This window comes from Capricornis sumatraensis, chromosome 6 (assembly GCF_032405125.1).
Source record: "Capricornis sumatraensis isolate serow.1 chromosome 6, serow.2, whole genome shotgun sequence".
Lineage (NCBI taxonomy): Eukaryota > Metazoa > Chordata > Mammalia > Artiodactyla > Bovidae > Capricornis > Capricornis sumatraensis.
This window is the reverse complement of record NC_091074.1, coordinates 71083564-71110938: the sequence shown is the minus strand read 5'-3', so window position 1 is coordinate 71110938 and position 27375 is coordinate 71083564. Positions and strand designations below refer to the sequence as shown.

Below are 27375 nucleotides of genomic sequence, written 5' to 3'. Positions count from 1 at the left end.
TGCAGAAGTCTACCTCATTCACTCCCAGAGTCATTAAGAATGAGGATTAGGTTTAAATGCTCACAGATCCTACACACTTGTGTATTTCTTAACAACCACCAATAAAAAAAACACCAAAGAAACCAGTTCTTTAGTGTGTTTAAACATAGGCTTACAAAGTCTTAATTTACAAATGTAAGCATACAACTAGGCTTTATCAAAGAGGAATGTGTTTATTTCACTTAAATTCTTAAAAATATTTTTTTGCCAGTTGTCACAATGTCCTAATGTAAAAAAAAGTCTTTGAAAAGAAAAGCATGAAAAAACAGACCCAAAATGTTAAGATTTTATTTACAAAGCTTCTTTGTTGTACAGAAAGTAAAAATGCTGTTACAATCTTGGTGTAACTGGTAGCCACGGACAGTTGACTCACCAATCACAGCTATACACGCTACAGCAAGTCTTACACAAAAACCTAACAACGCTTACAATTTTGTTGGGGTGAAGTCCCCAAGCTTGGTGGTGGATTTCCAAGAGGGACTAAATGGAGGAAGGTGGAATGTCACAGGAACTATTCTTTGGCTCTTTGGGTGGGTGGGTGTCCTGGGGTTTGTATCACAGCTACCCTTTTATTTTTCTTAAAAAAAAAAAAAAAAAAAAAAAAGCTACCAAATCCATGTCAGCAGTCCAACCAATACTGAACAGTTCTTTTTTTTGCAGGTTATTGGGGTCTTATTAATCATCTTCTCCTTCATCATCTGTTTCTCTCTTCCTCTTTTCACCTTTCCCGCTTTCTTCCTCTTCTGTACGAGAACAAAAATTCACTTTGAGACAATTGGAAAGGCATATATAGTTTGCCTAATTGTTGCAAATGGAAGCAACAACAATGAATTTAATGGTTAGGAGATGAGCTCCTTAAGCCTATTTTCTCACTAGTAAAATGGGGACAATGGCATTGACTCCATAGGGTTATTCTGAGGATTAAGTGAACCAGTGCAAAGTACTTAGCCTAGAATATGGCAAGCCTCAAACTGTAGTTCATATTAACTTAAGAGATTTCTTAGACTTTAGGTATTTGAGACACCGAGACTTTCATATCATTCTTTTTAACTAGTAAACTCATATGATTATTTTTATGAAGTTAACTAAATCTGCACTAAACTGTGTTTTTAAAATCTCCCTGAAGGCAGAGACCAGGCCCGGATCACTGCTGTATCCAAACTAAATTTAGTTTTGAGATGAGCACAGAGCAAAGATGCTGCTGGAAAGTATAAACTCAAGTGCAGCAAACAATCCAGCGCTCTGAAACTTACACAAGTGTTAAAATCTACTTTCTAATAAACAAGGGTTTCTTTGGTTTTAATTGTGGTGGGGAAAGGAAAACTGGAACGATGCTATTTATCTATCCTACAAAGATTACATTTCAATTAAAAAAATTTTTTTCTTTAATGAATAAATTCTGAACATAGGACTCTCATGCCTAACAGTAACACAAATGATGGGGTCTAAAAACACAACATGCAGGGAGTGAGGCCAGGGCCTCCTTCCCTCACAGGCATTACTACCTGCTGTAGAGCAGGGGATGAGCCACACACACACACAGGCCTTTTATCCGTGCCTCTGAGACCACCAGGGCCAAAGGTATTTTATTTTCTTCTCCATGATTTCAAATTCTGTATTAATGAACACTTCCCTTGATCTTTAACTGAGGGGGACCAAAGAGCATGCCTTAACCCACCTTCATCTTCATCTTCGTCCTCATCCTCATCTTCATCATCTTCATCAACTTCTCCATCATGTCCAAATTCTTCTTCCTAAATAATGGTAAACAGCATACCATTAGATTAATTCTGCCCAGATGAGAAGTACAAAGAAAAATAAGAATTGTCAATAAACTTAACAGTTCATTCAAGGAGAAAACTGTAATGTTACTTTTATCTATTTAAGATACTGAGAGCTGCTGGTTTTTCTTTAAAAAATTTCTTAAACTGCTTTTCAAAAGCATTTTATTTGCCAGACGTTTTTCATTAGTATACAACTTACAATGGATAACTCTAGAATTAATTTTAAAACCTTCAACTTCAAAGCAGGTTTGGATAGAGCTTCCTTTTCTTCTCCAGTTGCGGCACACCGGGTTTCTCACTGAGTGGCTTCTCTTGTGGGGCATGAGCTCCAGAGCTTGTGGGCTTCAGTAGTTATGGTGCAGAGGCTTAGTTGCTCCCAGGCATGTGGGATCTTCCCAGACCAGGAACTGAACCCATGTTCTCTGCATTGGCAGGTGGATTCTTAACCACTGGACCACCAGTAGTCCCTGGACAAATATTTCTATATCCACCCCCGACCTTTTTTAAATAAAATGCTTCTTTCAGAAACTTAATTTCATTAGCCACCTGCAAGACTATACAAATGCTCAGTCTTATATTTGTACTATAAAAGAACATTTTTTTTTTAAATGACATCTAATTTTCTTGGCCTGTTTTTACAAATCCCCATTAGGATCAAAGTCACTCCTTTCTCCTATCCTGCTATGGTTAGAAGGATAGCTATGGCTTCTTCTTCAGCTCCTCAGAGATTCTGTCATTACTACATATCCCATAAATTAGACCCCTTTCCCTGCTCCTTCAGAGTATGACCACATTTTTATTCAACTTTGCATTCTTAACTGTTTATCACAGAAGGTACCTAATGTATTTATTTCATTAAGCTGGATATACAAGAAGTTTAGACTTGGTAAAGATACCTTTCATTTCAATACAACAAAAGGAAGGACATCTCATCAGTTCTCGATGTTCCCAGCTTTCTCACCCTAATGAATGAATACTCAACTTGTTACTGCCTCCCAAAGTTAAAGGGTCAAAACTTACTCTGCAGAGCCAAGCACTGTCTAGTTTAGCACTCAGTATTCCATTTAGTATTAATATTTACTAAAAGGGGGACAAAAGCTAAATTAGTCAGACCACTATTAGTCTATTTACAAGTATACTAATTTCTTCAGAAGACTTTTTTTAAACAACCCACATTTTAATTACGAGAGGGAAGCAGGGCAGCCAAGAGGTGCACTGACCTCCCCACTGACTTCATCTTCATCCTCTTCCCCTTCTACATCTTCATCTTCATCATCATCCTCTTCATCATCAAACTCTTCTTCCTCACCATCTTCATCCTCCTCCTTATCCTCATCTTCTCCTTCTGAAAACAGTCCAAAAGGAACACATCAAACACCCTGTGTGTCTCACAAGGTATACCTACTGAGGTGGCAGAGAGCTGTGGGTTGGCCCATGGACAAATGCTGGGCCACACCAGTACCAGCAAAAACCATGAACCACAGTCACCTCTTTCCTCAAAAGCTGCTGAGGCTCAGTTCTTCTGACCTGAGATCCATAAAATCCAGAGGCCAGGAGTCCTATGTACCTTATAATACTTACTGATGAAATGATACAGTGTCTAGAATTTGCTTCAAAATAAGGGAGGGGAGAAGTGGGTAGGAGTGCATGTGTATAAAATAAGATCAGGCATGAAGCAATCACAGCTGAAACTCAGTAATGGGAACATAATAGTTTTACTGTTATTTCTACCTTTGTCTATGTCTCGAATTCTCCATTAGTACAAAGTCACAAAAACCCCAAACAACCAAAAAACCCCCACCAACCTCCTTCTCTGACGTTAACCCATTCCACCACAAACCAGCTGTGCAAATCAGGAACCTGGAGAACACCCATAACAACTCCACGATGGGGATAGTGGTGGTGGCCAGGCACCCGTGTCCTGTATCTTTACTGCATTTGGTGCAGGCCCCTAGTCAAGCAGTTCTTACCTCTCCTGGAGCTCACTGTGCTTTCTCCTGCCTCTTCCCTTTCCTTCCTGTATGACTAACACTGGCTCAGCCTTCAAGTCTCAGTTAAACATCACTTCCTCAGGCCAGATCCGCAATCTCAGCTCAAATGCTCTCATACAAGTACCTGGGTCCTTCTCCATTACCACACACTTTGCTCACTTATGATTATTTATTATGATTGCTTAACATTTCTGGAGAAGGCAATGGCACCCCACTCCAGTACTCTTGCCTGGAAAATCCCATGGACAGAGGAGCCTGGTAGGCTGCAGTCCATGGGGTCGCACAGAGTCAGGACACAACTAAGCGACTTCACTTTCATGCATTGGAGAAGGAAATGGCAACCCACTCCAGTGTTCTTGCCTGGAGAATCCCAGGGATGGGGGAGCCTGGTGGGCCGCCGTCTATGGGGTCGCACAGAGTCAGACACGACTGAAGCAACTTAGCAGCAGCAGCAGCATGGACAGTAAGCTCCAAGGGGACAGGAACCATGTTTGTTTCTTCTTAAAACTATTTCCTACAGCCTGGCATGCAGGAAACTCTCAAATACTCACCTGACTGATCTGCTCTTAAGAACTGCCTTTCACCCTTCAGGTTTCTGCATACAAATGGCTGCTCTACCCATTTATGGTGAACTTAAATAGATACCAGACTGATTTGTAAGAGAAACAGAGAACCAGCAGTGAAGGCACTAAGTGAAATGAACATTTGGAACAAGCTGAAGCATCCTATTCAGTGTCCTATTCACTTTACCATCTAACATCCCCTGTCTTTTTGCCTTGTCTCAAATCTGCTGCAAAACAAAACTGTAAAATGTTTCCTGAGTACTATGCCACAGATTGTAACCAAGGTTCCTGATGGTGTTCTTCATTTTTCTTGATTATTTCTGCCTTATAAACTTCTATCTTTAAAGAGATATCAAAACTAATACTTCAAATATAGTAATACTGAGAATTCCAGCAACATGAGGAATTCTAGGAAAGTAAATTTTCTTCATGCTGACTGATGTAATAACTAATAGCTCTGCTTCCTCTAAGCCTCTCAGGTGAAAAACCTTTATCCTAAGAGTGACTCTTACTAAATAAGTCACTGTGTAAGGAAAGCACAAGCTAAGCAGGAGGATTAGTTTGGGTACAAAATATATTAAGATTCTTAAAGGAACAGGATGAAAAACCTTGATCAAATGTCAAAAGTAAAAAGTACATTCTAATCCCATTTTATAGCCAGAGATTATCTCCTTTATCAAACAGAAAATGGAATTCAACATACAGTGCTTTCAAATCATTACCTTTTAAAACTCTAGCTATATATCAAAAGTAGGAAAGATATTTATATTTGAATATAAAAATCATGTATGAAGTACCCACTAAGTGCAAGGGCCTGTGAATAAACAGATAAGATGATAATCACAGCAAAGTCAGAACAGACAAGAATAGCAGAGCAACAAGTGTATGAGAAAGGTAAGCGAGGGAATGCTCAGGCATACACAGGAACTCCAGCGGCACAAAATGCTTCCCGGAAGTGCTGACAAAGGTGAGATGGCAAGGATAAATAGGCAGTAGTCAAGAAAGGGGAAGTGCTGGGAGAAAGGCAAGAGGCTTGAGGCAATGGTCCTTCTAGTAAACCATAAACCACTTCAATGGGTTGGAGCGCAGTTTATGGTCTCTAGGCTCCAAATTCAAAACTAATTAGCTAACAAACCATTGTCTATTTTGAATCATTTGAAGACTTCAAAGTCCTGGTAGTTTAGTCACTAAGTCATGTCCGACTCTTGCAATACCATGGACTGCAGCCTGCCAGGCTCCTCTGTCCATGGGAAACTCCAGGCAAGAATACTGGAGTGGGTTGCCATTTCCTTCTCCAGTGGATCTTCCCGACCCAGGGATTGAACCTGGATCTCCCGCATTGCAGGCAGATTCAACGTCCTAAGAACCCCAAATTTAACAGAAGGCCTACGTGCATGGATTATTTTTCTTGATAGCAAGAGCGTTCAGTGCCCTGACTCACCTTCATCATCCTCTTCTTCATCCACACCATCCACCTCGGCATCTGAATCTGGGGCTTCACGATCCTCTCGGTCATAGCCATCCAGATAGGTCAGCTGGGGCAGGAGCTTGAAGACACTCTCTCGGTAGTCATTCAGGTTAGTAACCTCACAGTTAAACAGATCCAGGCTCTTTAGACATTCCAACTTTTTCTGAAGAAAAGGATCAAGAAACATACCTCCTAAACCAAAGGAACATAAGCAACAAAAACCATCTCCTAAAGAGGTAAAATTCTAGGCTCTGAATTCAATAAGCTACTACCTATTCAGCCTTGTACATAAGAAAACATCTCAAGTCCATCGCAACCTTTATGATTGGTCACTAGATTTTTAACTAGTCTTCCCTTCTACCTCTATCCTCTCAGAGAACTGTTTCCTTTTGGCACTATGAATTAATACAGTATGAGGCAAATCAGAGACGTGAGTAATCAAATGACCAATAAGACCATGCTGGGTTATCAAGTAATCAGTACTTTTGGGGTGGTAGGATAATAGGGGAAACATTTTTCTCAGTCATACCAATTCAGTCAGCATCAAGGTCCCTGACATTTCTACTTGGGGACACAGATGCAAAACACTCGAGAACGGAACAAAGTAAAGCACAAGGTGCGGGGATGCAAGTATTTTCCGGGAAGACAGGAGTTAATGCAAGCTGGGGGAAAACAAGCGGAACTCAGAGTTGAAACTTGGAAAGTAGAGAAACTTTACACTCTTGTCTTTTTTTTTAGTTTTGGGGGCAAAGACTGATAGTATTACCAGACCTTCCTGATACAAAATTCTTCTGATTTTACCATACCTTAAAGTTTTGTTGCAATACTTCATTTGTTTGAAACCTGTTTCATTATCTAAAATAGTTAAGATCTAAAAACTTGGCCCAAGAAGTTTTCTGAGCAGCCAGACTGATAGGAACATATCTGTGTATTCTACTCAGATCATTTGTTATTACCTCAGTATACAGTATTTCAATACCAGGTCTATTAAGTTTTGATTAAGGGTGAATTAAGAGATCAGGAGGGCAGAGGTAGTATCACAGGCAAGTAAGCAGATAGCAACAGAAAGTGACAACAGACCCTCACAGGGAGGAAACAAAGGAACAAATTGATACAGTAAACACAAAATGGGGACAACTATATGGCTTGGGGCCTTTTAAAATAGGGAGTGGGGGTGGGGAACACAGATATATGGATTCATAAACTTAATTTTTTAATGGCTCCGAGTCAATACATAAAGGTTGGCATTCTCTGAATATTACTAAGAGGATCTCTTTATGAAGTAAATTGCAAAAAATAAATGTTATTGAAAGACTGATGCTTTATTGGGAAATCTACTTCAACATTCACAAGCACCTGGGAAGACACAGAAATCAAACAAAACTCTGTCTTCAGGACTTGAAGTATCTGTGTAATTGCTGGGAGTTACAAAATGACTTAAAAATCTTTGCTCTAAAGCCGACCTTGGCAAATGACAGTTGGCTGACCCACTCTGGCCTGCCTCTTGTGTTTGTAAACTAAGTCTTACTGGAACACAGCACGCTCACTTGTTTTTGTATTACGTACGGCTTCTTATGTTTAAAATGGCAAAGTGGAGAAGTTGTGACACTATACGGCCTACAAAGCCTAGAAGACCTACTACCTGGTCCTGTAGTGGCAAGGGTTGCTGACCCCTGCACTCACAAGCCTTCATGTTCCTTATCAAATAGGTTCCCACACTGGCTTTCTTCTCACTGAACAGCCCTTGGGAACACAGAGCCAGGCAGGGAACACAGAACAGCGTTATAGCAACAGGAAAATGTATTCCTCAAAACACCAATGTGCAGTTATCCAAGAGTTTGTGGATCCAATAATGTGCTTATTAAGTTAGTACCTGAAGTCTTAAGAAAGTTGTCCCCAGTCCTAACTGTAGGGAGAATGACTTTTAGAAACATGTAGCTTTCAGAATAGGCTCCCTACTGGACAGCCTGAGCCCCAGAAGTCCAGGTATGACTTCTTGCCAAAGAGGAAAAAAATGCTGAAATAGCACACCAGGTAACTGGGGAAACTTTTCTCTTCACAAATATGTTGCCACTATACCCCTTAAGATAGAACCATGAGTAAATCTGATAGCTTTCCCACAGAGGCTCAGTATAAAATTCTTCGCTCAAAGGAACAAGCCATTTACTGGTCAACATTATTTCCTAGGAATGGACGTGCTAAAATACATACAACTCCTGATCATGCTCAACAGTGTTCCAAGCCCGTTTTCTAACTCCTTTGACTAGCCTAGCACACAGGGCCTCCAAGGTTTTCCAGTTTCTGAAACTCTGAATCTATAACACTTTTTGCTACTTCTTCAGAACAGAACCATTATGAATAACCTGGACGTGTCGAACAGTATGCTAGAAATGAAGTGAAACCAAATAAACAACAAAACCCCAAATAACTGGAGTACTCTAGAACTTTAAAGCTCTAAAATTGTGCTTTAAGACCCCAAATACACTACACACAGGTTACTCAGGATCCCAATGTAATATGTAAATACTGCTTTAAAAAAAAAATCACAACTCTACCACTTCAGAAATTTGGCCTAAAACTAATAGGCTAGCCATAATAAACAGTAAACATTTTATTAACAATAATTTTGCTTGCCTTCTTAGAATTTAGAAGGGCTTTGGGGGATGGTTTGGATGGCCCAGGTCTCTTAAAAAAGGTGTCCAAGGAAGTTTGAATTGATGCCTTCTTTGTCTCTCGATTAATGTCCCTGTAGTAAGCAGAGGCATTTACAATCATTGCATTGACTGTAAGAACTGGGCTCAACGTAGACGGTGTTCAAAATGCATGTGGTTGATGAGGATGAGATGGTGTTTTCCCCACTGAAGAACACTTTCAGAAGTTAAAATGGACCCAACACTTCCCCCCTTCACCTCCTCCTACAGTTTTATTTATCCTGAAGTTTTAACTTCAGGAGACCCACCTAGCACCCCCAGGAATTGGAACAGCAAGTTCAGGAGAATAGCAGGAGCTCTGCCTTCCCCAGACAGTCCTGGGTGTGCGGTGCCATGGCTCTGTCACTGGCAGGCCAAGTATGTGACTCTGGACAAGGGATTCAGCCTCTCCTAAGCCTCAGCTTCCTCATGTGTAAAATAAGGGCCATGTTATTTCTATCCGTTTTGTAGAAATGTTGAAGATTATTAATGGATAACGTACATAAAGCATCCACTACCATGTATGGCACACAGTAGATCCTCCAAAAATGGTAAATATTATATAATGATTATTTCTCATATTTCACTGTTTCAGGGGATTAAGACTTTCACTGCCAAAGGGTCCTACTATATAAATCACTTATCAGGTCAGGAACACTCATGCAAACAATTCCTACACAATGTTTGCTTCTGCTCTGCCTCTGAATGCTAGGACACTGATAAAAGCTTCTGATGAAACATCAAAGAAGACTAAGGTTGCCATGAGAATTAGGCCATGGCCAGTGATCTAGCATGGAAAGGTATGGCCTGGTACTCTGTTCTAGGGAAAAGGGGTTCCTATGCTTACAGTTACTGTGAATTGACAGGGCTGTCATTAAACACACAACAAAGGTTTAGTATAGCCCATGGGATCGAAGGGAGACCATCAGGGCTTAATTTAACACTGGAAATTCCAGTTTAGATCTTTTGGGGTATGGAGTAAATTTACAGGTTAAAAACAGAACAGGTTCCAAGGGCAGTGGAAAGAATGGCCTTGGACTTGAATTCCTGCTCACCATTTATTCTAAAGCTGCTGTGTAATTAAACGCAGTCTCCTCATTTCTAAAATGACATTCTCTCTGCTCTGCATTACATGAGGATACAAAGGGCAAATGTTAACATCTCTGAATAAGGAAAACTGCAATAAAAGTCTGCTTATACACAAGAAATGGGAATTGACTCAGAGGAAAACAACAGTGAAAAAGGAAGAAGCCCAGGTGTCTGAGTGTACCTAATAGAAAAAAAGGGGCAAAAAATGGAGTAAAGGTGAGCAACAAGCTCCCAGCATTTATGAGAAATGAGCTAAATGCGGTCCACTTAACAAAACATAAAAACAAAGGGTCTTGGTAAGCAGTGATTAAATTTACACTGGAATACAGCCTCGATTACTGATTAGGAGAGAAAAAAACTCTATTAGTTCCATCAGGAAATCTTCATTAAAGGAAGTCATAATTTAACTCTTATCTTCCCTTGAAATATCAATATTCTATGCAAATGATAAGAAGTTCAAATATTTTAATATATTGTGATGTCAGAAAAGATAAGAGACAGCAGAAGGATGTCTTCTCCTCTTGAGTTCTGCTCTGCTGGATCCTGAAAGACAGCTCCTATCTCCTGACTAGCCCCTCTCCCAATTAAGGTCCACAAGTTAACTCCAATGGAAATACTGACTTTACGTAAAACAGAAAAAAGGAGAGCTGCCACAGGCTTCTTTGGGTGATATGAAACAAGTCTGAGTTTCATCAGCCTCATTAAAATTGAATTCTATGTCTGTGAATAGAATGTTGTGTTTAGGGGAAAAAGTCAGTTAACAATCTTGAAATCATAGGAATTTCCAGGTGGCATCAAAAGAAAAGAGTCTGTGGGGCCATCCCCCCACCCACCATTAACTGGGAAGAAAACAGAACTAGTGAGAAAGGAAGGAGCCCAAGTATCTGAGTGTACCTAAAACAGGGGGAAAAAAGGGGGAGGCAAAATTCCTGGAGCAAAGGAGAGCAACAGGCCCCCAGCATTGTTTCGTAAGCTCTTTTCTGGTCACTATAACTTCCACTTAACTAGACCCCCATCAGCACAGCTTCACAAAGTACATTACCTTATTCTCAGAACTCCTAAGTGAGGTAAGGAAGGCAGGGATCACTATCCTTCCTGCTTCTTAAGGGAGGAAACTGAGGCCCAGAGAGAAGAAGCAACTTGCCCAAGGTCACACAACAAAGTCTATAACCCAACTGGCACTTAAATGTAACTTCCATAATTTATCCCAGCATGTAAGAGGAGGAGAATTTGGGGGTTCCCATGCAAAGAGAGCCAGCTGGAGCTCAAAACTGTGAATCAGAAGACCTAAAACTCACTGGAGCTGCCTTTGGCCTGTTCCAGCAGATCAGATGCCCAACCCAATATAGACAGCCTTTTCTATGAAAGTATAGAATAGCCCGGCCAGTCTGGGGAAAATTTTTTTAAGATAAATGTTTAAGGCTATAGTCAATATATGACATTTAAAAAGAACAAAAAAGAAAAGAATTCCCCTTTGAAGTTAGCGGCCACAATTAACAGGGAGGGAGAAAGTCACAGGAACACATGTAACTAAAGGTTCTGATCTTTTACTCTGGACTCCTTCTATAAAAAGTATTATTAAAAAACCACCACCTTCTCAATTATTATTTCCAGTTATTTCCCTCACAATAAAGAAATATGAAAATGAAAATGACCAATAAGTCCTGGTTTCCAAATTCTCAATTACTTACCAAAGGTTCCAGGGTGCTGATATCTTTCAGTTTATTTCCACTTAAGTTTAGATGTGTAAGATTTGGAAGTTTTTCTGCTAACATATCCAGACCTCCACAGATTCTATTGTCACTGAGCTCAAGCTGTTAAGAGAAAACCCACACAGCACACAAACACACAGAGAAACAGGTATCATTAAAGTGTTAGAAATAACAAAGACAGTTCTCAAACACTTACCAAGATCAAATGACCTCTTTTTTATTAGGGCACGTATGTTCATTTTGTTTGATTAAACCCAAATTACAGATCCTAGGAACACTTCAGAGAAGGAGAGACATGTAAGGATGAGAGAGTTGCATTCTCTTAATCAGCTGCCAATTTTAACAGTTTGGCCCCTAATATCAATGAATACATTTTCTAACCTAAGAAGTGGGTCAAAACAAATTAGAATTCTTTGTGAAGTTGCCATACACTATATGTGCCAGGAAAGGTAAATGCATTCTAAGCAGCTATTCTCTGTGTCAAGCAAAACTCGTGATGCCCACTTGAAACCTCATCTGTTTCTATACAGTGCTGACTTGCCATGGGGTTCTACATCTGGAAGCCACCACGGAATGCTGCCCTGAAGGCTACAGGAATGGTACAAGCCTTTAAAGAAGTTCCGTGACTTCAAGAAAGGGAATGGGGCAATAGCTTCAGGGCTGGGGAAACCAGTTCCCCAGAGGACACTTCTTACAGATCTATCACTAGCCTTTACAAGAATTCTATTTTCTCTGCTGCAGGTCAAGTTGAGTGGTAAGTGGTATGCCAACAAAGGAATGAGCCTTCACCATGGAATATTACAGGGAAAGAAATCGGAGCCTGGAAAAGTAAAGCCCGTTGAGAGCATCTAATTCAAACTCTATTTCGCAGATGAGAGAACTAAGGCCAGACAGCTGGTTTCAATTCTACTTTAACTGCCAACAACAATGGTAACTGTATCTAATCCTTACATAGTACTTAAGTGTTAAGTACCCAAGTACTTACAGCATTGCTCGAAGAACTAGAAATCCATGATCTCATTTGATCTCACAATCACCCTATGGGTAAGTAGAATTATTACCCCCATTTACAGATGAGGAAAATGAACTAAGAACAGACCATGCAACATGCCCAAGATTACACAGCTGTTACAGTGGTGAGCCTATGCTTTGCAGCCGGGAGCCTAGCTTCAGTGTGCTCCTCCCTATACTAGGTACCTAGAATAGAATGAAAACTTCTGTAATTTAGTCTGGCATGCAATGAAATGAGTATACGATGCAGAGCAGAACTCTTAAAATTTTAAATATTCACTGAAAGGAAGAGTTTTAAAGACAAGAAGTCTGTTTAGGTGTTTTTAAGCATTTCAGAAGAGAAAAATACAACATTTCAATACATTTTTTTGCCCGTTCTGATGGGCAGTCCAGTAAAATACCTAAAATTTCTCTTAGGTGGTTGGAATATCGACATATATAATATTCACAACCTTTCAACATGAGTATCTTAGGGAGGAGAGATAACAAGGCAATCTGCCAAAACATTTAGTGGCATATTTGTTTTGAAATGAAATCAATGTGTAATTTAGGAAACTCGTGACATTTCTTTCAGAACCTGCTTCTTGTGGCTTTCTGAATTAAGTATGACAGTACAGAGACCACAGTAATTCAGGACAATGTACCAAGGTGCTAGAAAAGCAGAAGAGAACACAGAACACCTAGTAGGGATCTGCTAGTATCAAGTTTATGGAGATACAGGGTAAAATGCCAACAGAGTTTCCAACGTCATGACAATCTACATAAACAAAAATGGATTACACTTGAACTTCTAAAGCAGATACCTATCAGAAAAAAGAAAAGAAATTTACAAATTTAACAGAATTCTTTTTAATAGCAGACTTGCCCTGAAACTCATGAGGACTGCCTAAGCATTTAAAACACATAGAACTTCTGGATTTTAATTCATGTATTTAACCAAAAAAACAAGTCCCTCTCAAGATTCAAGCAAGCATATAGGAACAGCCTACCTATCTGTTGCCTAAATTTCATTTCGGTTTTCTATGTGTATCTTTCTTAGATGAAGCTTCAACTCAAACCCCCTAATAAAGAGATTAGGTAAACAGTGGAGAATTCTGCAACACCGCCAAGACCACACACATTTTCATATGTAATGGAAAAGGTAGTGGGTTAGCAAATAAGAGAGATGGTTCTAGTTTTGGCTCTAGTACTAAACCGCTTCTGTGGGTGGCTTTAGGGAAATTGCTGTACCTGTCTGGGTCTACTGCTGGGTCTGTGCCTATAAACAAGGCTAGAAGATCTTTAGTTTCTTTCAGTTCTGGCAGAGGCTATGTGACAGGTTAATGTGCAAAGACACAAAAAAACATTTTTCTTGAGAATTTTTTTTTCTTGGTGCGTGGCAGGGATGGGTGTGTGTGGCTATTTGTGGGCAGGGGGGTGGGTGGACAGTGTTAGACAGGATAGTGATTGGTTTATAATTAGACCAATAAAGCCCTAACAATGGACCATTAACTAGGCAAGGGAAATATAGCAGTTTTGTTTAAATGGATTCTCAGTCAGTCACAACACATTTTAAATTCCCTAGTCATTAAGAATTACATAATGGATTTGAAATATCATAGGCTACAAATCTGAAAGGTCTTTACTTAAATCTTCCCTTAATCAACATTAAACATGAAAAGCAGGAGGAACCCATGGTTCCTAAACCGGAGCATACTAAAAACAAAATGTAGTTACATTATAGCAACAAATCCATAACAATTATTGAGTACTAAATTATTCATCATAACTATTTATTGAGCATCCAACATGTATTATTTCCAATCATAGCAATTCTGCAAGATCAGGTGGTATTACCAGTTTACAGGTGAGGAAACTGAGTCTTAGAAGATTCACCATCAGGGAAATGATAGAGCTGGATGGAATGGTGAGTTCCAGATCTGCCCAGTTACAAAGGCCATGTGGTCTTTCCTACACTAAATGCTTCCTTACAGATAGAATTGTTTATTTTTCCCTTCCCCAGAATGGTTCTCTTCTATTGTTAAAAGAGAAAGCACTTACCTTTTTCAATTTAGGTAGTTTGGGAAGATTTGAAACTGAAATCAAGCCTACATTTATTAAACTGAGGAACTCTAAGTTCACAAATTCAGCTGTTAAGCCCTCAATTTTCCCATCATTTGATTTGCAATTGTCCAGGACAAGTTCTCGAACCTGTGGGTGACAAAGCAGGGAAGAAAAGCTTTAAAAAACATACAGAAAACAAAGAACAATGCAAAACCTCCAACCATAAATACCCAACAAATCACTCACATATAGGGGCAGCCTCTACTTAGACCCAGATCAGTTATAAATAAATGAAAAAAATGATTAAGCCTTTAATAACAATAATCTAATAGATATCAAGGGTGAAATGTCACACCATGGTTACAAATAAAGATTTTAACTCTACTTTCCAGACAGAAACTACAGCTCTTAAGATGTTAAGTAAAGAAACAATACCCCCCCACCCCTTAGTCCTTTTCCCAAGTCTGTTCCAAGAGGCGCTTTAACTACAAGTACAGGAGAAAATACCCACCCCCTTCTTGGTCCATCCCACCCATAAACTCCTTTAGGCCACAAGGCCCAGGAGACTGACACAAGAGGACGAAAACTTCACTTTTCCAGCAAGGTCACTAAGAGATTGTGGCCACAGGTTTCTGGACTAACACTTCTACCTCTGGTCTTATTAATCCTTACTAAGATTATCTTGACACTAAGAAAAGACCAAGATGCAAGAACTCTTTAATTCAAAACCAAGATCATTTTGTTTTATTTATGTAAAAAAGATATTTCTAGGGAAGAGAACAGTTAGCTATTAGATTCCTTTTTCAGGCCACAAAATCTCCTCCTTTAGAGGTCCTGAAATTCAGAATTCAAACCCATCCAAGAGTATCACATGTGAAAATTCTGAATACTGATTATTTAATAAAGTCTACTGTGTAAATATCTACCATGCTAATCTCTATTGCCATTCTTGCTCTGTGGTTGACTCTGACACTTCCCAGTTTTAAACACGTTTTGATAAATTTACACGGATGCAAATAAGTTTTAACTGCCAAAGGCATTCTTGCAGTGAATCTAACACATTTAATGGCATTAATGAGCAATCAAACATGTATGAGATGCTGATAGCTCTAAAATGAAAATAGGAGTTAGTATCTTTATCCTCCCACACAAAATTCAAAGATACTACTCTAGTAATTGCTAACATTTATGGAGAATTAACTCATGATTCTTTTTACCACCATACCCCCCTCCCCCCAATTAAAGAGAAGGAAACAGATTTAAGAGAGTCAGGGATACCCACAACGCCACAACTTCTCACTCGCTATTACTCTACTTCCTCTTCAGAAGCCTTGCTCTCAAGATGCACACAGGCCCATTACATCTTTTTGTTTCTTTCTTCCCTTCCTTCCACTTTTCTCTTTATGGACAGTCTTCCCCTCTTCTGATAAAAATTAGCCTATCTGAAAACTTAAGGTAAACTGAGGAGAGCTGGGCACCAGAGACAGATGCTTAGGGTCAATTTCTAGCCCTGCCATTTACAACCTCTGTGACCTTAGGCAAGTCACTTAACCTATCTGTGCCTCAGTTTCCTCAAGGTGAAGTAGAACTGTTGTAGAAAGTAGTGCTTTAGACACAGTGAAAGCTGAGAAAATAACCTCTGAGAAAAGGTGTAGGAGAATGACAAGGACCTTTGTGACTTACTTTATTCCTGCCTGTGCTAAATCTTCTACAAACATGTATCTCTTTTGCATTAAAAAAAAGGAAAACCAACAAATCATTAAAAAAAAAAGCCAACTGTAACTACCCACCAACCTAAGCAGTATATTGCAATATAACTAAATGTTTCCATTTGATTCGGGGGTTTTCTATGACTATATCTGACAAAGAATCCAAAAATGTTATACAGAATGACACCAATATGCCAAAAGCCAAATAAGGAGCAATTTAGATGACCATTTTGCCTCCCAGCTCATGGGTGAAATCACCTCTTGGACGTTTTTCTCAACTGGTAAAATTCCACTTTAATTAGAGTCAAAGAGAACAAGTCTGCTGAAGCAAACAGCAGAATAGGAATCAAGAAAGAGAAACTGGTAGGGGAAAAAAGATGTTAAAGTGGTCCAAATCTGCAAACTGAATTGTTGGGTCTGAAAGAAGATGGAGAGGAATTAAGGTTCTGGTTTAAAGAAATGGGAACTATGCAACTGAATGGAAATAAGAAGGAACAGCTTTGGGCACGGAGAGGGGAACAGGTATGTAATGAATACTACAAAGGATATCAAGTTTAAGGTTCTCATGAAAAGTCCAGGTCAAAGTATCCCCAGGGAGTTGGACAAGAGAATTTGGAGTTCAAGGTTTAAGTTCTGTATTTGGAAGTAATCAGAGCAGAGAGTAGTGGAAGGATGGAATTCCTACGAAGAGAACCAAGGATGGAATCCTGGGGATCCTGCAAAGGAAACTTGAGAAGAATTAGTAATGGTAGTACCCAAAGGTGAAGCATTAGTTTCAAACATGTAGAAAGGCTTATGAAATTAGGCATAAGAAGTTACTGGGGCAAAAAAAAAAAAAGTTACTGGGGCAAGGGGGAGGATTTAAAAAATTAGGTAATTTGTCCATCAAGGAGAGACATCTCCAGGAGACACTGGGGGATGAATACATAAAATGTTTTCATTTATGTAACCTGTCACACATTCACCTTCTTATATTCTTCTCAGGGAGTAAAAGTGACTGTCCTGAGAACTTTTCCATAATCTTATCTAACGCTTTTACAATGAGATTATTGATCTATTAAAAAAAATTAAGGTTAAAAAGAGTCAGTGCTAGATTTTAAATTTCATCAAGCATCACGATGGCAGGGTCACACCTATTTTAGTTACCATCATATTCTGGGAGTTGGTGATGGTCAGGGAGGCCTGGCGTGCTGCGGTTCATGGAATCGCAGAGTCGGACACAACTGAGCAACTGAACTGGATGTTCCAATATGAAAGAGTATTTACAACAGTCAAACACAGAAAAACTGGCATAGGAGCTTGTGTCAGGATTGTAGGGGACTGAGGAAATGATGAAACAGGAAACTTGGATATAGAAACTACTTTCTGATGATAGGCATGATCACATGCAAAGCATGTTGCTATTTGTCACTTAATATTGTGGGGGTTTTTTTCAGTCTTTGTATATTTTAAATACAGTAACATGGAACAATATTACTTTATTAACAACTATACTTTTTAATGGCTAAAGAAATTAAAAGGTATGATGTAAAATAAATTACCATACTCCCTACTGAACATGTTTCCCAACTTCCCCTATTATAAATAGTGCCATGCTATCTTTTTATATGAAATTTCTTTTGTAATAAGAATTATCTCCTCACGATCTATTGCTAGGTGAAAAAACAAATATTAGAATCTTTTGAGTTACAAGTTCTTTATCTTAAAATGACAATCAACCTCTCTCAAGATTTTTCTGTTACCTTTCTTGATATATGGAAATTCTAGGTATATGCATATAGTTACCTTTTTCTTGAGTATATTGGTTTTACCCTGAGGAAAAAAAAACAAATACCCCAAAAGAAATACTGACAAAAAAGCAGACAAGTCATAAAAAGGTAATCAGCAAACAAACTCATTTGTTTACAACAAATCATAAAAGAGACGGATTAAAAATGAGATGTCATTCCACTCTCTTGAGGATGGAGAAGAGATAGGATTAAGAAAAGGAGCTGGTAAGTTTACAAGTGGGGAGTGAAAAGAAGTCAGGGAATACATACCTGAGACCTTTAATTTTCTCCATGAGTAGGAGGAAACAATTTATTGGGGTGAGTTACAGGGAAGGGCTGTATGGCTCAGAAGTTAAGTCATGTCTCTGAACTTTTCCAGCAAGGCTAAGGATGTAGTAAAAAAAAATGTGTTAACCCCAGAACAAAGTCCAGAGTCACAGCAAGAAGATGAGCCACAAAAAAGCACACAGCAGAGTGGAAATTACTGCAGAAAGCAGAGACCAAAGGAGGGTTCACTTAGGGCTTGTGCCCAAGGATGACAGGCCTGGAAAGCCTGCCATAAGCACCCTTCTAGCCAGCCTAAAGTTCTAAACAGGACTTTGGGGAAAAGGTGTCTGTTCTCAGGCATTATGTCAGCAGCATATGAGATTAGGCCTTCCCTCTCCCTGAAGTCCTTCCTGAGTGTGACAGGATCGAGAATACCTTTCAAGGGAGGGTGTACAGGACGGGGGACATATGTCGTCACTGCCTCCTGATATAGACCGAGAATAAATGGGAGGTTCAAATCAAGGATAAACAGCCCTAGTTTTCCTCATGTCCCAAACCCTCCCAGGAGGGAATGTTGGCAGGCACTTGTAATCTGTGTGTACCACTTACCACTATTTGATCCAAGGCACAGTTATTTGGTCTTCGGCTCGAAGATACATGACAACTTTGGGGGCCAAATTCACTCTTCCTCATCCCTTACTTTCCAACTAAATTAGTTCTTTTTCCTCAAACACGAATTTAAGGTAAACACTTAAGAATTAAAACCAAAAATCCACACTATTTCCTATGCAACTTGTTTTCTATAGCTATCAGCAAAGCTAATACTCTAGTTTTCCCATGAAAAATTTGAAATACATGGTAGCCAAATTACAGAGATTGGGGCTAGGAGCCACAGAGGAGATCAAGGAATTTTCCTTTCATCCTCCCCACTTAGTCTCATTTCCTATTTCCCTGGCTGGTGGTGGTTTAGTCGATAAGTTGTGTCTGACTCTTGGGAGCCCATGGATTGTAACCCACCAGGCTCCTCTGTCCATGGGATTTCCCAAGCAAGAATACTGGAGTGGGTTGCCGATTCCTTCTCCAGGGGATCTTCCTGACCAAGGGATCAAACCCGCGTCTCCGGCACTGCAGGCAGGTTCTTTATTGAATGAGCTACCTAGCTACTCTTGGAGTGACCTTCCCCAATTATCAGTTACAACAGTTATTAAGAGGGGGAAAGACAATCTGGAGAATTAAAGATCATTAAGTTATCAATTATTTAGTGAGTGAAATAATCCAAACACATGGAAAGTAACTCTTGCCACCCTGGACAATTCCCATCCTTCTGAGTTAAACAACCTTCAGACCTTCCACCCTGCTACTATTTTAAAAAGAATGTCTGCAAAATGACAATAGAACATTAGTAGTACTGAAATATGTTTGAGTGGCAAAACTGCCTATATGAAGGGAGGAAACACTCATCCTACTACTGGGTAGGTAAAAAAGAGAATCATTCTAAAAAGCAATTTGGCAGAGATTCACATTACAAAATGTTTCTTACAATACTAATTAAAACAGCAAAAAACTTTCTAACCACCTAATGAGGATGGTTAAATTATGATCTGTGCAGACATTAACAATGCAAGATAAATGTTTACTATACTTTAGCAAGATATTATATTCGCTAATAGCAAGATCCAAGTTCGGAAAAAACTTTTCCTGTGGACTGTACCAGAACATCTTATTGGTAGAATGCCTGTGTGTGAGATTCCTGGTTTTTTTTTTTTTTTTTTAGGTTTTTAACCTATATCTATTTTTTTTAGCTTATCTGTATCTAATTTTTCATTCAATGAAGCTGTAAACTAAAGAATACAAGAAATATATATTCTATATAATACAAGAAAAAGAATCCAATTGGCTGCTATGCAGCAAATCTGAATAAGCCCTAGAGTTTAAAATCACAACAGACACGATAAATGCCAAAAGTTGGGGAAAAAGGTTTTTCGCATGTTATAGATTTTTTTCTTTAAAAGGCCACTGCCATGCGGCATGCAGGATCTAGTTCCCTGACCAGGGTTCAAACCCATGCTCCCTGCATTGGAGGCATGGAGTTATTAACCACTGGACCATCAGGGAAGTTCCCTCACATTATGTATTAAAAAAATATTTTTGTCAGTATCTTGGGACTAAGGAAAAAGTATGCTTATTTGTGGAATATGAAATGTCTCAGTTTAGCATACAGGCTACCAGTGTTCCCACCAGGCGCACAGACTGTAAACCACGGTAACTGCATGACTTTCTAACTCTGAACAGACTGGAAGATCAAGGACAGATGTCCCTAGATTCACTGTTAATGAGGTGCATGTCTGGCATAATAGGAAAATGATAGCCTCACATAAAGACATTTTTCCTCCAATTCTGGAATATATCTAAATTCCAGATCTAGATACAGACTGTATCAATATCTCATTACTGCATGTGTCGCCTTCCACTTCTGACAGTACCAATCAATTTCTGTGGTGTACCTGGTATGTTCTAGTGCTATACAATTTGCTCTCAATGAAACAACTGATGACACCAATATTTTATATAAAATAATTCTTACCCTTTGCCTGTATTTTAAAATACTGATCACTATTCTTTTTGAAGATTACTTTACAATGCCATTTTAAGCCATTTTTGCACTATGAGAACAAACTTCTGATATAAAGAGGTGTTTTGGACTCAGATAAAACTCAATTATGTACTTCTTTATGAGTCACTCCCTTAGGTAAACAGCACACCTGTTAGTAACAGGTGAAATGGAACCTATTCTCTTGGTCTGTCTTATGTATTTTAGTTAAAGAACACAAGACAGTAAAGTGTTACCAGGGTCATCTTCAAACTTCCAAATAAAAAAATTAAAACAAAGAAGCCGTACTCATAGGAAAAAAAAGCTCATCTGATCTTCAAACAAAAACACTGCAGATCAAACTCCACTTACCCTCCACAGTCTTTTATCTCACTCGATGACATCAAGGTCAACCAAGGAATATACTGATGCGCATTTAAGAGCCTCTTGTCCTAAACCAATAGGTTTACAAGAGACAGAATTCTTCCTCTTTTCCCAGATGAAAAGAGTCTACAGGATCCCAGAGGTCAAGCCTACTCTTAACAGCTGGCTCCACAAGACATGGAGCCACGTGACTAGCTGACTTAGAATCATTTTGTAACTTCTCACTTACCTTAAGAGTGATGCTTTTGTGCAAAAAACATTTTTAAATTGATGTTTTAAAAAATCTAAGGCTTACTCAGTCTCTCTTAAGTCCCTAGGGGAGCCATTCTTACCCCACAATCCTGGTTGGCTCCCATGACACTCTCCCAAGGCCCCTAACTTGCACAATGCAACGGGCCCCACCGGGTTCTGAGGCTTCAGGAGGGAAGAGGCTGCTCTCTGCCTTGTTCACACTGCTTTTCCAGGCCCTGCCATACTGTTGGTACACAAGTATTTATTTAATAAAACCAGTGGATTACAATAGGAGAGTGAAGTCCAATAAGGTAGCCAAGTCACTTGTGGCTTGAGTACCTGATATGTGAGCAGTGCAACTGAAAAATTAACCTTTTAAGTTAAATAGCCACACCACTTTAGGCTGTTTTTGGCAAAAGGGCAAGGCTTAAGTTTCTTGAGAAATTAACACATGCACATGTATATGTATTTTCAAAAGCAGTAATTAGTTATTTCAAATTCAAAAAAATCCATATACAACCAGCCCAATTGTGTTTCCCAGAAGGAACAACGGTGCTCTTAGCTGAGTATTTTAACAGTGCTTTATGCACACTTGAAGAATTCAAATGGTTTTTTTTTTTTTTTTTCACATTTGAAGGCACTGTGAAGATTCTTGTGTATTTTCTTTTGGAAATTTGGCTAAATCAAATACCTCCATATTCTACTGACTTGGAACTACGCAGTAATAATTCAAACATCTTAAATTAAATGAGAACGCCTCAAAATGAGATCAAAATTCTGCAAGTTTTACGGTGTGAAGAAGCTTAACAGTTCAGGATACTAGCACGTGGCTGAAACAAAATGTCTGACTGATGGACGGAGGGGACGACCGTGGTCAAACCTCAACCTTAAAACTCGGAGGACCGAGTCGAGACGCTCACCCCTCGAGGTCCTCCAGGGTCGAGTGGGGAGGCCACGAGGTGCCACTACCCCACACTTCATTTGTGGGGACCTCGGATTCAAAACCTCGTGCGCACAAGGGAAGGTCGGGTTGACAAATCTCCACAAGTGGGCAACTTGTTACCCACAACTCTCCGGTTGCACGAAGCGAGCCCATCGTCAGCCCGAGCGGAGATGGAAGGACTTCCCTTGGGCTGCCCTAGGAACAGAGGACGCCACTCACCCGAAAAGGGGGTTTGGCAGAGGCGCGGCCCCCCGGCGAGGGCCGCAGGAAGCTGCTCTAGTTCGCGAGGAGGGCCCGGGGAAGAGAAGAAAGACGGTTCTTAAAAGGCCCACCCGCCGCGGCAGGCGAGTGCTGGCCTCGGTCGACGGCCTGTAGCACGTGCGGGGGCAGAGGCCTCCCGGCCCGCGAGCCCAGCCGAAACCCGTCAGTACCCCCTAGACGCCCGACTCGGGCGGAGGCGGCCGCCTGGCGTTGCCCTTTTAAGAAGGGGGGAGGGGACGGCAGTGCGACCAAGAGATGAGTCGGCGGCGGCCGGAGCGCGCAGCTCCCGCCAGAACGAGCAGAGCCTGGCGAGGCGGGCGCCAAACAAGCCGCAAGCTCGGCCCGGCGAGCGGCGGCCCACAGCCACCGCCGGGACAGACGAGCGGGGCCTGGCAGGCCGAGCCAGCATGTTGGCTCACGCGGCGGAGGGAGACGAGTGCTAGCCAACATGGCGCTGTGTCGGCTCGTGGCGCGCCCGGGCTGACGCGAGGAGCCGCCGCCCGCCCACACCGAGGGGCCAGCCTCCCGGGCAGGGGCCCCCGGACTCCGCCGCCGCGGCGCGGGGGGAGGGAGAAGCCGTCTACGCCACAACGGCCGGCTCGCCCGAGCGACGCCCGCTTTGGGAAGCTGGGACCGCGGAAGGCCGGGGGGCGGAAAGGGAGCGAGAGAAATGGGGGAGAAAGTTTTATTTTTAGGCTTGAAAAATGGCGGGAACCGCGTCCTTTTTTCAAACTTAGCCCGGGGAGGGGCGGCGGTTGCGCCACCTACGCCGCCCGGACTCGCCCCTCCCCCGCTCCGCGCGCGCCCAGCCGCACCCGCTCAAGCCCCCTGGCGCCCAGGGGGCTTCCCGTCCCCCGTAGAGGCGAGGAGCCCCCTACTTGCCCTTCGGCCCCTGCCCAAGTCCGGCCGGCGCCAACCGCGAGGCCTGGCCTGAGGAGACCCTCCCTCCCCACCCCACCCCGAGCCCCTTCCCCCGCCGGCCTGGGGCGCGCGGAGCCCAACCTGGCCCGCAGCGGGCCCGGCTCCGGCTAGCCGCGCGGCTCCTCGGCAGGCCGGACCTCCGCCTGGCCGCGCATCCCGGGAGCCTGCAAACATGGCTCCCAGCGTTACACAATCCCCTCCTCCCTCCCTCGCTGCCGGCCACACGCACACGCGCTCCTCAGGGAAAGGACCCCGGCGGGCGAGGAGCTCAAAGTTTGCTTTCCCCTACCCCACTGCCTTCCCCGGACGGCCGCGGGCACCCGCGGGCGCCAAAGAGTTAATCCCCGCGCGCTGGCTCCCCCCTCATCGCCCGCCCCCCCGTCCGAGCCCGCGAGCTGCGCTCTTCCCCGCGCCGGGGCCGGCAGACCCGCGGTCCGGGCCCCGCAGGTGGCCACCATTACATGCAAGTCATCGGGGGAAGAGGGCGCCCGAAGGGGTCTGCTTACAGCTGCCGGGGTCCGGTTCCTCAGCTCCAGGTGGATCCTCCTCTTCATGTCCATGTTTCTCTCTCTTCCCCCCTCTTCAAACTTAACTTTCCGCGGCGGGGGCGGAGGGGGGAGAGGCGTCCGAGCCTGCGCAGCGAGGGCCGTCGGAAGGGGTCTGCTCGAGGCACAGGCCGACGGCGCGGTCCTGGGTGGCGGGCGGCGTGCGGGCAGGCGAGCGGAGCCCCCGGAGCCAAGTTACTCGCGGGAGCGGAGAGAAACCATGGAGGGAAAAGGGGGCTGGAGCGCAGCTCTGGTCTCACTACCGCCGCCCCCGGCCGCGGCCCCGCACTGCGCTTAAACCGGCGACGCGGCGCGGGTGGCTGCTCGGCTCGACTCGGCCCCGCGCGGCGCCGCTCGGCTCGGCAGCCGCTGTGCACCAAGGACGGGGCGGGGAAGAGGCGCGGCGGGAGGGGCGGAGGCTGGGGGTGGGAGAGGGAGAAAGGCGCAGCCCCGGGGACTGGAGCGACTTACTCCCGCCCTCCGATCGTACGTGGGGTGGCTGATGTAAGACCCGCCTGGGGGCTTCCCCGCCTGCCGCCGAGTTGAGACCGTGGGGGTCCCTCCTCCACGCGTCCGGAGGCGGGTCTCCACCCCCTCGCTTGGACGTTTGCTGGGAGGGTTGGGGGCAGTAAATTACTGCCCGGCTTTGGGGGTCCCTAAGACCAAGTTCTTCCTCGAAGACTCGACCAGGCCAGCCCGACACCCGCGAAGGCGGGAAAGGTGTAGAGAGCGTGGGACAAGGGCTTTCGGGTTCACCTTCCGCGCCTCCGCACCGTGTGCGGCCAGCCTCCCGAGCCCCGCGTCTGTTTGGGCGGATGGGTCTGAAAGTGCTGCGAAGACCCCAGTCGGCGGCTGGAGCGCTGCGGTCTGGTGCTGCACCGCGTGGCACCGGGCGGAGTCGACCTTCGCAGCCGGCGGGACTGGGTAGCCCGGGCCGCTTGCCCAAACCACAGAGGAGCCGAGAGTCCCCCAGTCCTGGAGGATCTCCCTGGGTTTTCTAACATTTAAATATAGGCTTCTCTCTTTCTCTCCCGCGTGCGTGCGGTCTTTCTCTCTCTCCCCCCACCTCTCTCCCCCCTCTCCGCCCCCTCTCCCCCCCTCTCTCCCCCCCTCTCTCCCCCCCTCTCTCCCCCCCTCTCTCCCCCCCTCTCTCCCCCCCTCTCTCCCCCCTTCTCTCTCCCCCCCTTCTCTCTTCCCCCCTTCTCTCTCCCCCCTTCTCTCTCCCCCCCTTCTCTCTCCCCCCCTTCTTCTCTCTCCCCCCCCTCTCTCTTCCTCCCCCACACGCTCCTCCACTGTCTTCTCTTCAAGTCTTTGGGTTGGCATGCCCTCACGCTTCGAGGATGGACTCTCCTGCTATCTTCTAAATAAAATAGAGCTGTAACACTGATTTGCCTAAAAGCTATAACACAGTTTGTCCAAGACCCGAGAGTTGTGACGCGCCAAGGGCTTTAATGTCTGTCGCTCCAAATCTTTGTTGTGATGAGACGAAGAACCAGGGAACATACACTCGCGAGACATTTATGGTGCTGTGACTCGGATATAACCTGGCTGAAACAACCTCCAGGCGGAAGAGGCCAGGCACAGCAGGAGCCCAATTCAGCGAAGCTCCCATGGTAGAGGCGGAACGTGAAGAAAATCCAGTGCAGGGGAAGGCCCATCGTGCTGGAAACCGGGACAGTGAAAAACAAACTCAGCAGAAAGCTCACGTGGCCCAGTCTCAGATCCCAGAAGACCTCCAGTTAAGGTCAACAAGCTACAACATGCAGTGCCAGTTCAACAAAGATATAAAACTACAGCCGACCACGGAAAATATCACACACCCTTAGATGGACACTGGTATAAGGACTCTGAGGCTTGAGACTAGCAAGAGGGGGAGGCCCAATACCCCTCGCCGTTCCATTTCAGCAGGAAGTAGCCAGAAAGACCCCGACGCCCCTATTCCCAAAGAATTGGGCCTCCCATCTCTTGAGGGAGGACTGTTAGGTAGGTAGAATAGGGAAAAGGAGTCCAAAATGGCAGTGGCTAAAAAAACAAGGAAGGTCTGAGGACCAGAGTGAAGACTTCAGGTAGAACAAACAGCTCTCCTGGCTAAGCGCAATTTGCATAGCGCAGGACCAGGTGGAGGCAAAAACATAAAAGGAGAAGCCAACTTTCTCTCCCTCCCTCCCTCCCTCCCTCCTTCTCCCTCTCTTCCCCCACACACTCCTCCACTGTCTTCTCTTCAAGTCTTTGGGTTGGCATGCCCTCACGCTTCGAGGATGGCCTCTCCTGCTATCTTCTAAATAAAGTAGAGCTGTAACACTGATTTGCCTAAGAGCTATAACAGTTTGTCCAAGACCCGAGAGTTGTGCCGCGCCGAGGGCTTTAATGTCCGTCGCTCCAAATCTTTGTTGTGACGAGACAAAGAACCGAGGAACATACACTCGCGTGACAATTTCATCATTCAATTTGAAAGAAATCAACAGAGCAGATGTTTGTGAATATAATGGAAATGGTGAAAGTCATCATCATCATTATAATCATATTTCAAGTTTGAGATGAATAGGATCAGTTGATGAGTCTGAGCAATCTTTGCATCTGCTGGGAAATTAAATAAATAGTCTTGTTTAGGCTTCAGAGACAAAGCAGGCCTCTGACATTGCTTCCAACCTTCCTGGACACTGTCCTGACAGTGAGTGACTATGAGTGACTGCCTGCTCTGAAAGCAAGACTTGCAGCACCATAGATAAGATGGGGGAGGGATCTTGAGATTGTTGAGCCCCTGGAGGGGGCCTGGCCAGCCAAGCCCCAGGCTTAGCAACATTCCAAGTTTTACATGACAAAACCAACAGTATTAACATGAAACCAGATTTGGTCACAGATTGATGATAATATCAGTTTGCAGCCCTCCTGGGATTATAAATGGGAACCCTGAACTGCAATCTTTAAAGTTTTACCCATAGAGCAGACTTGCTGCCTGGGACCTTTTCCCAGTTGGGATTCCAGATGTACTGCGACATGAGACTTCTCAGTACTATTTAAGTCAGGATGTTGGTCAAAACCCAATTTGGTGATGTTTTCTCTGCTTTCTATTTCTCTTTTCTTTTAATGTTAGTATATTGAAAGTAAGCTAGATAATTCTCTAATAAATATTTGTATTATTTGTAAAAAAATAAATATAGGCTAACGAAGGCAGCAATTAGCATTTCTAATGGGGCCTCGGAGTTACAAAGTTTCCCCGAATACTTTTATCTTTAAGGGCACCCCTGTGATGTGTGAATTCTTGATGGGCTCCATTTCGGGGAAGCTTGGCAGGTAGCCTTTGTAATGGGCTGCCTCTGAGAACTCCCTGAGAGACAGGGTTAGAGCCCTAGGCCGGCTTTGCA

The 27375-nt window shown here is 43.2% G+C and overlaps 1 protein-coding gene across 2 annotated transcripts; it reads right to left on the bottom strand.

The window, feature by feature from the left end:
* Nucleotides 1-260: 260 nt before the first annotated feature.
* Nucleotides 261-24322, bottom strand: ANP32B (acidic nuclear phosphoprotein 32 family member B). Of its 2 annotated transcripts, none has more exons than XM_068974052.1 (7): nucleotides 23972-24322; nucleotides 14388-14537; nucleotides 11316-11438; nucleotides 5819-6008; nucleotides 3056-3159; nucleotides 1718-1793; nucleotides 261-761 (listed from the first exon to the last, which is right to left on the bottom strand). In XM_068974052.1, exons 1-7 carry the CDS (start codon nucleotides 24023-24025, stop codon nucleotides 715-717), a joined length of 744 nt encoding a protein of 247 aa, XP_068830153.1. In that variant the 5' UTR covers nucleotides 24026-24322; the 3' UTR covers nucleotides 261-714. The 2 variants fall into 2 exon arrangements, with proteins under 2 accessions (XP_068830153.1, XP_068830152.1); XM_068974051.1 differs by having other exon boundaries at nucleotides 264-782; nucleotides 3044-3168; nucleotides 23972-24318.
* Nucleotides 24323-27375: the final 3053 nt, after the last annotated feature.

Coding starts and splice junctions, on each gene's coding strand:
- ANP32B (XM_068974051.1), bottom strand. CDS start 24,025: ATGGACATGAAGAGGAGGATCCACCTGGAGCTGAGGAACCGGACCCCG. Junction 1,794..3,043: donor AAGATGAAGTCAGTGGGGAG/GTCAGTGCACCT, acceptor ACCATTATTTAG/GAAGAAGAATTTGGACATGA. Junction 783..1,717: donor GGACGAAGATGAAGATGAAG/GTGGGTTAAGGC, acceptor GTTCTCGTACAG/AAGAGGAAGAAAGCGGGAAA.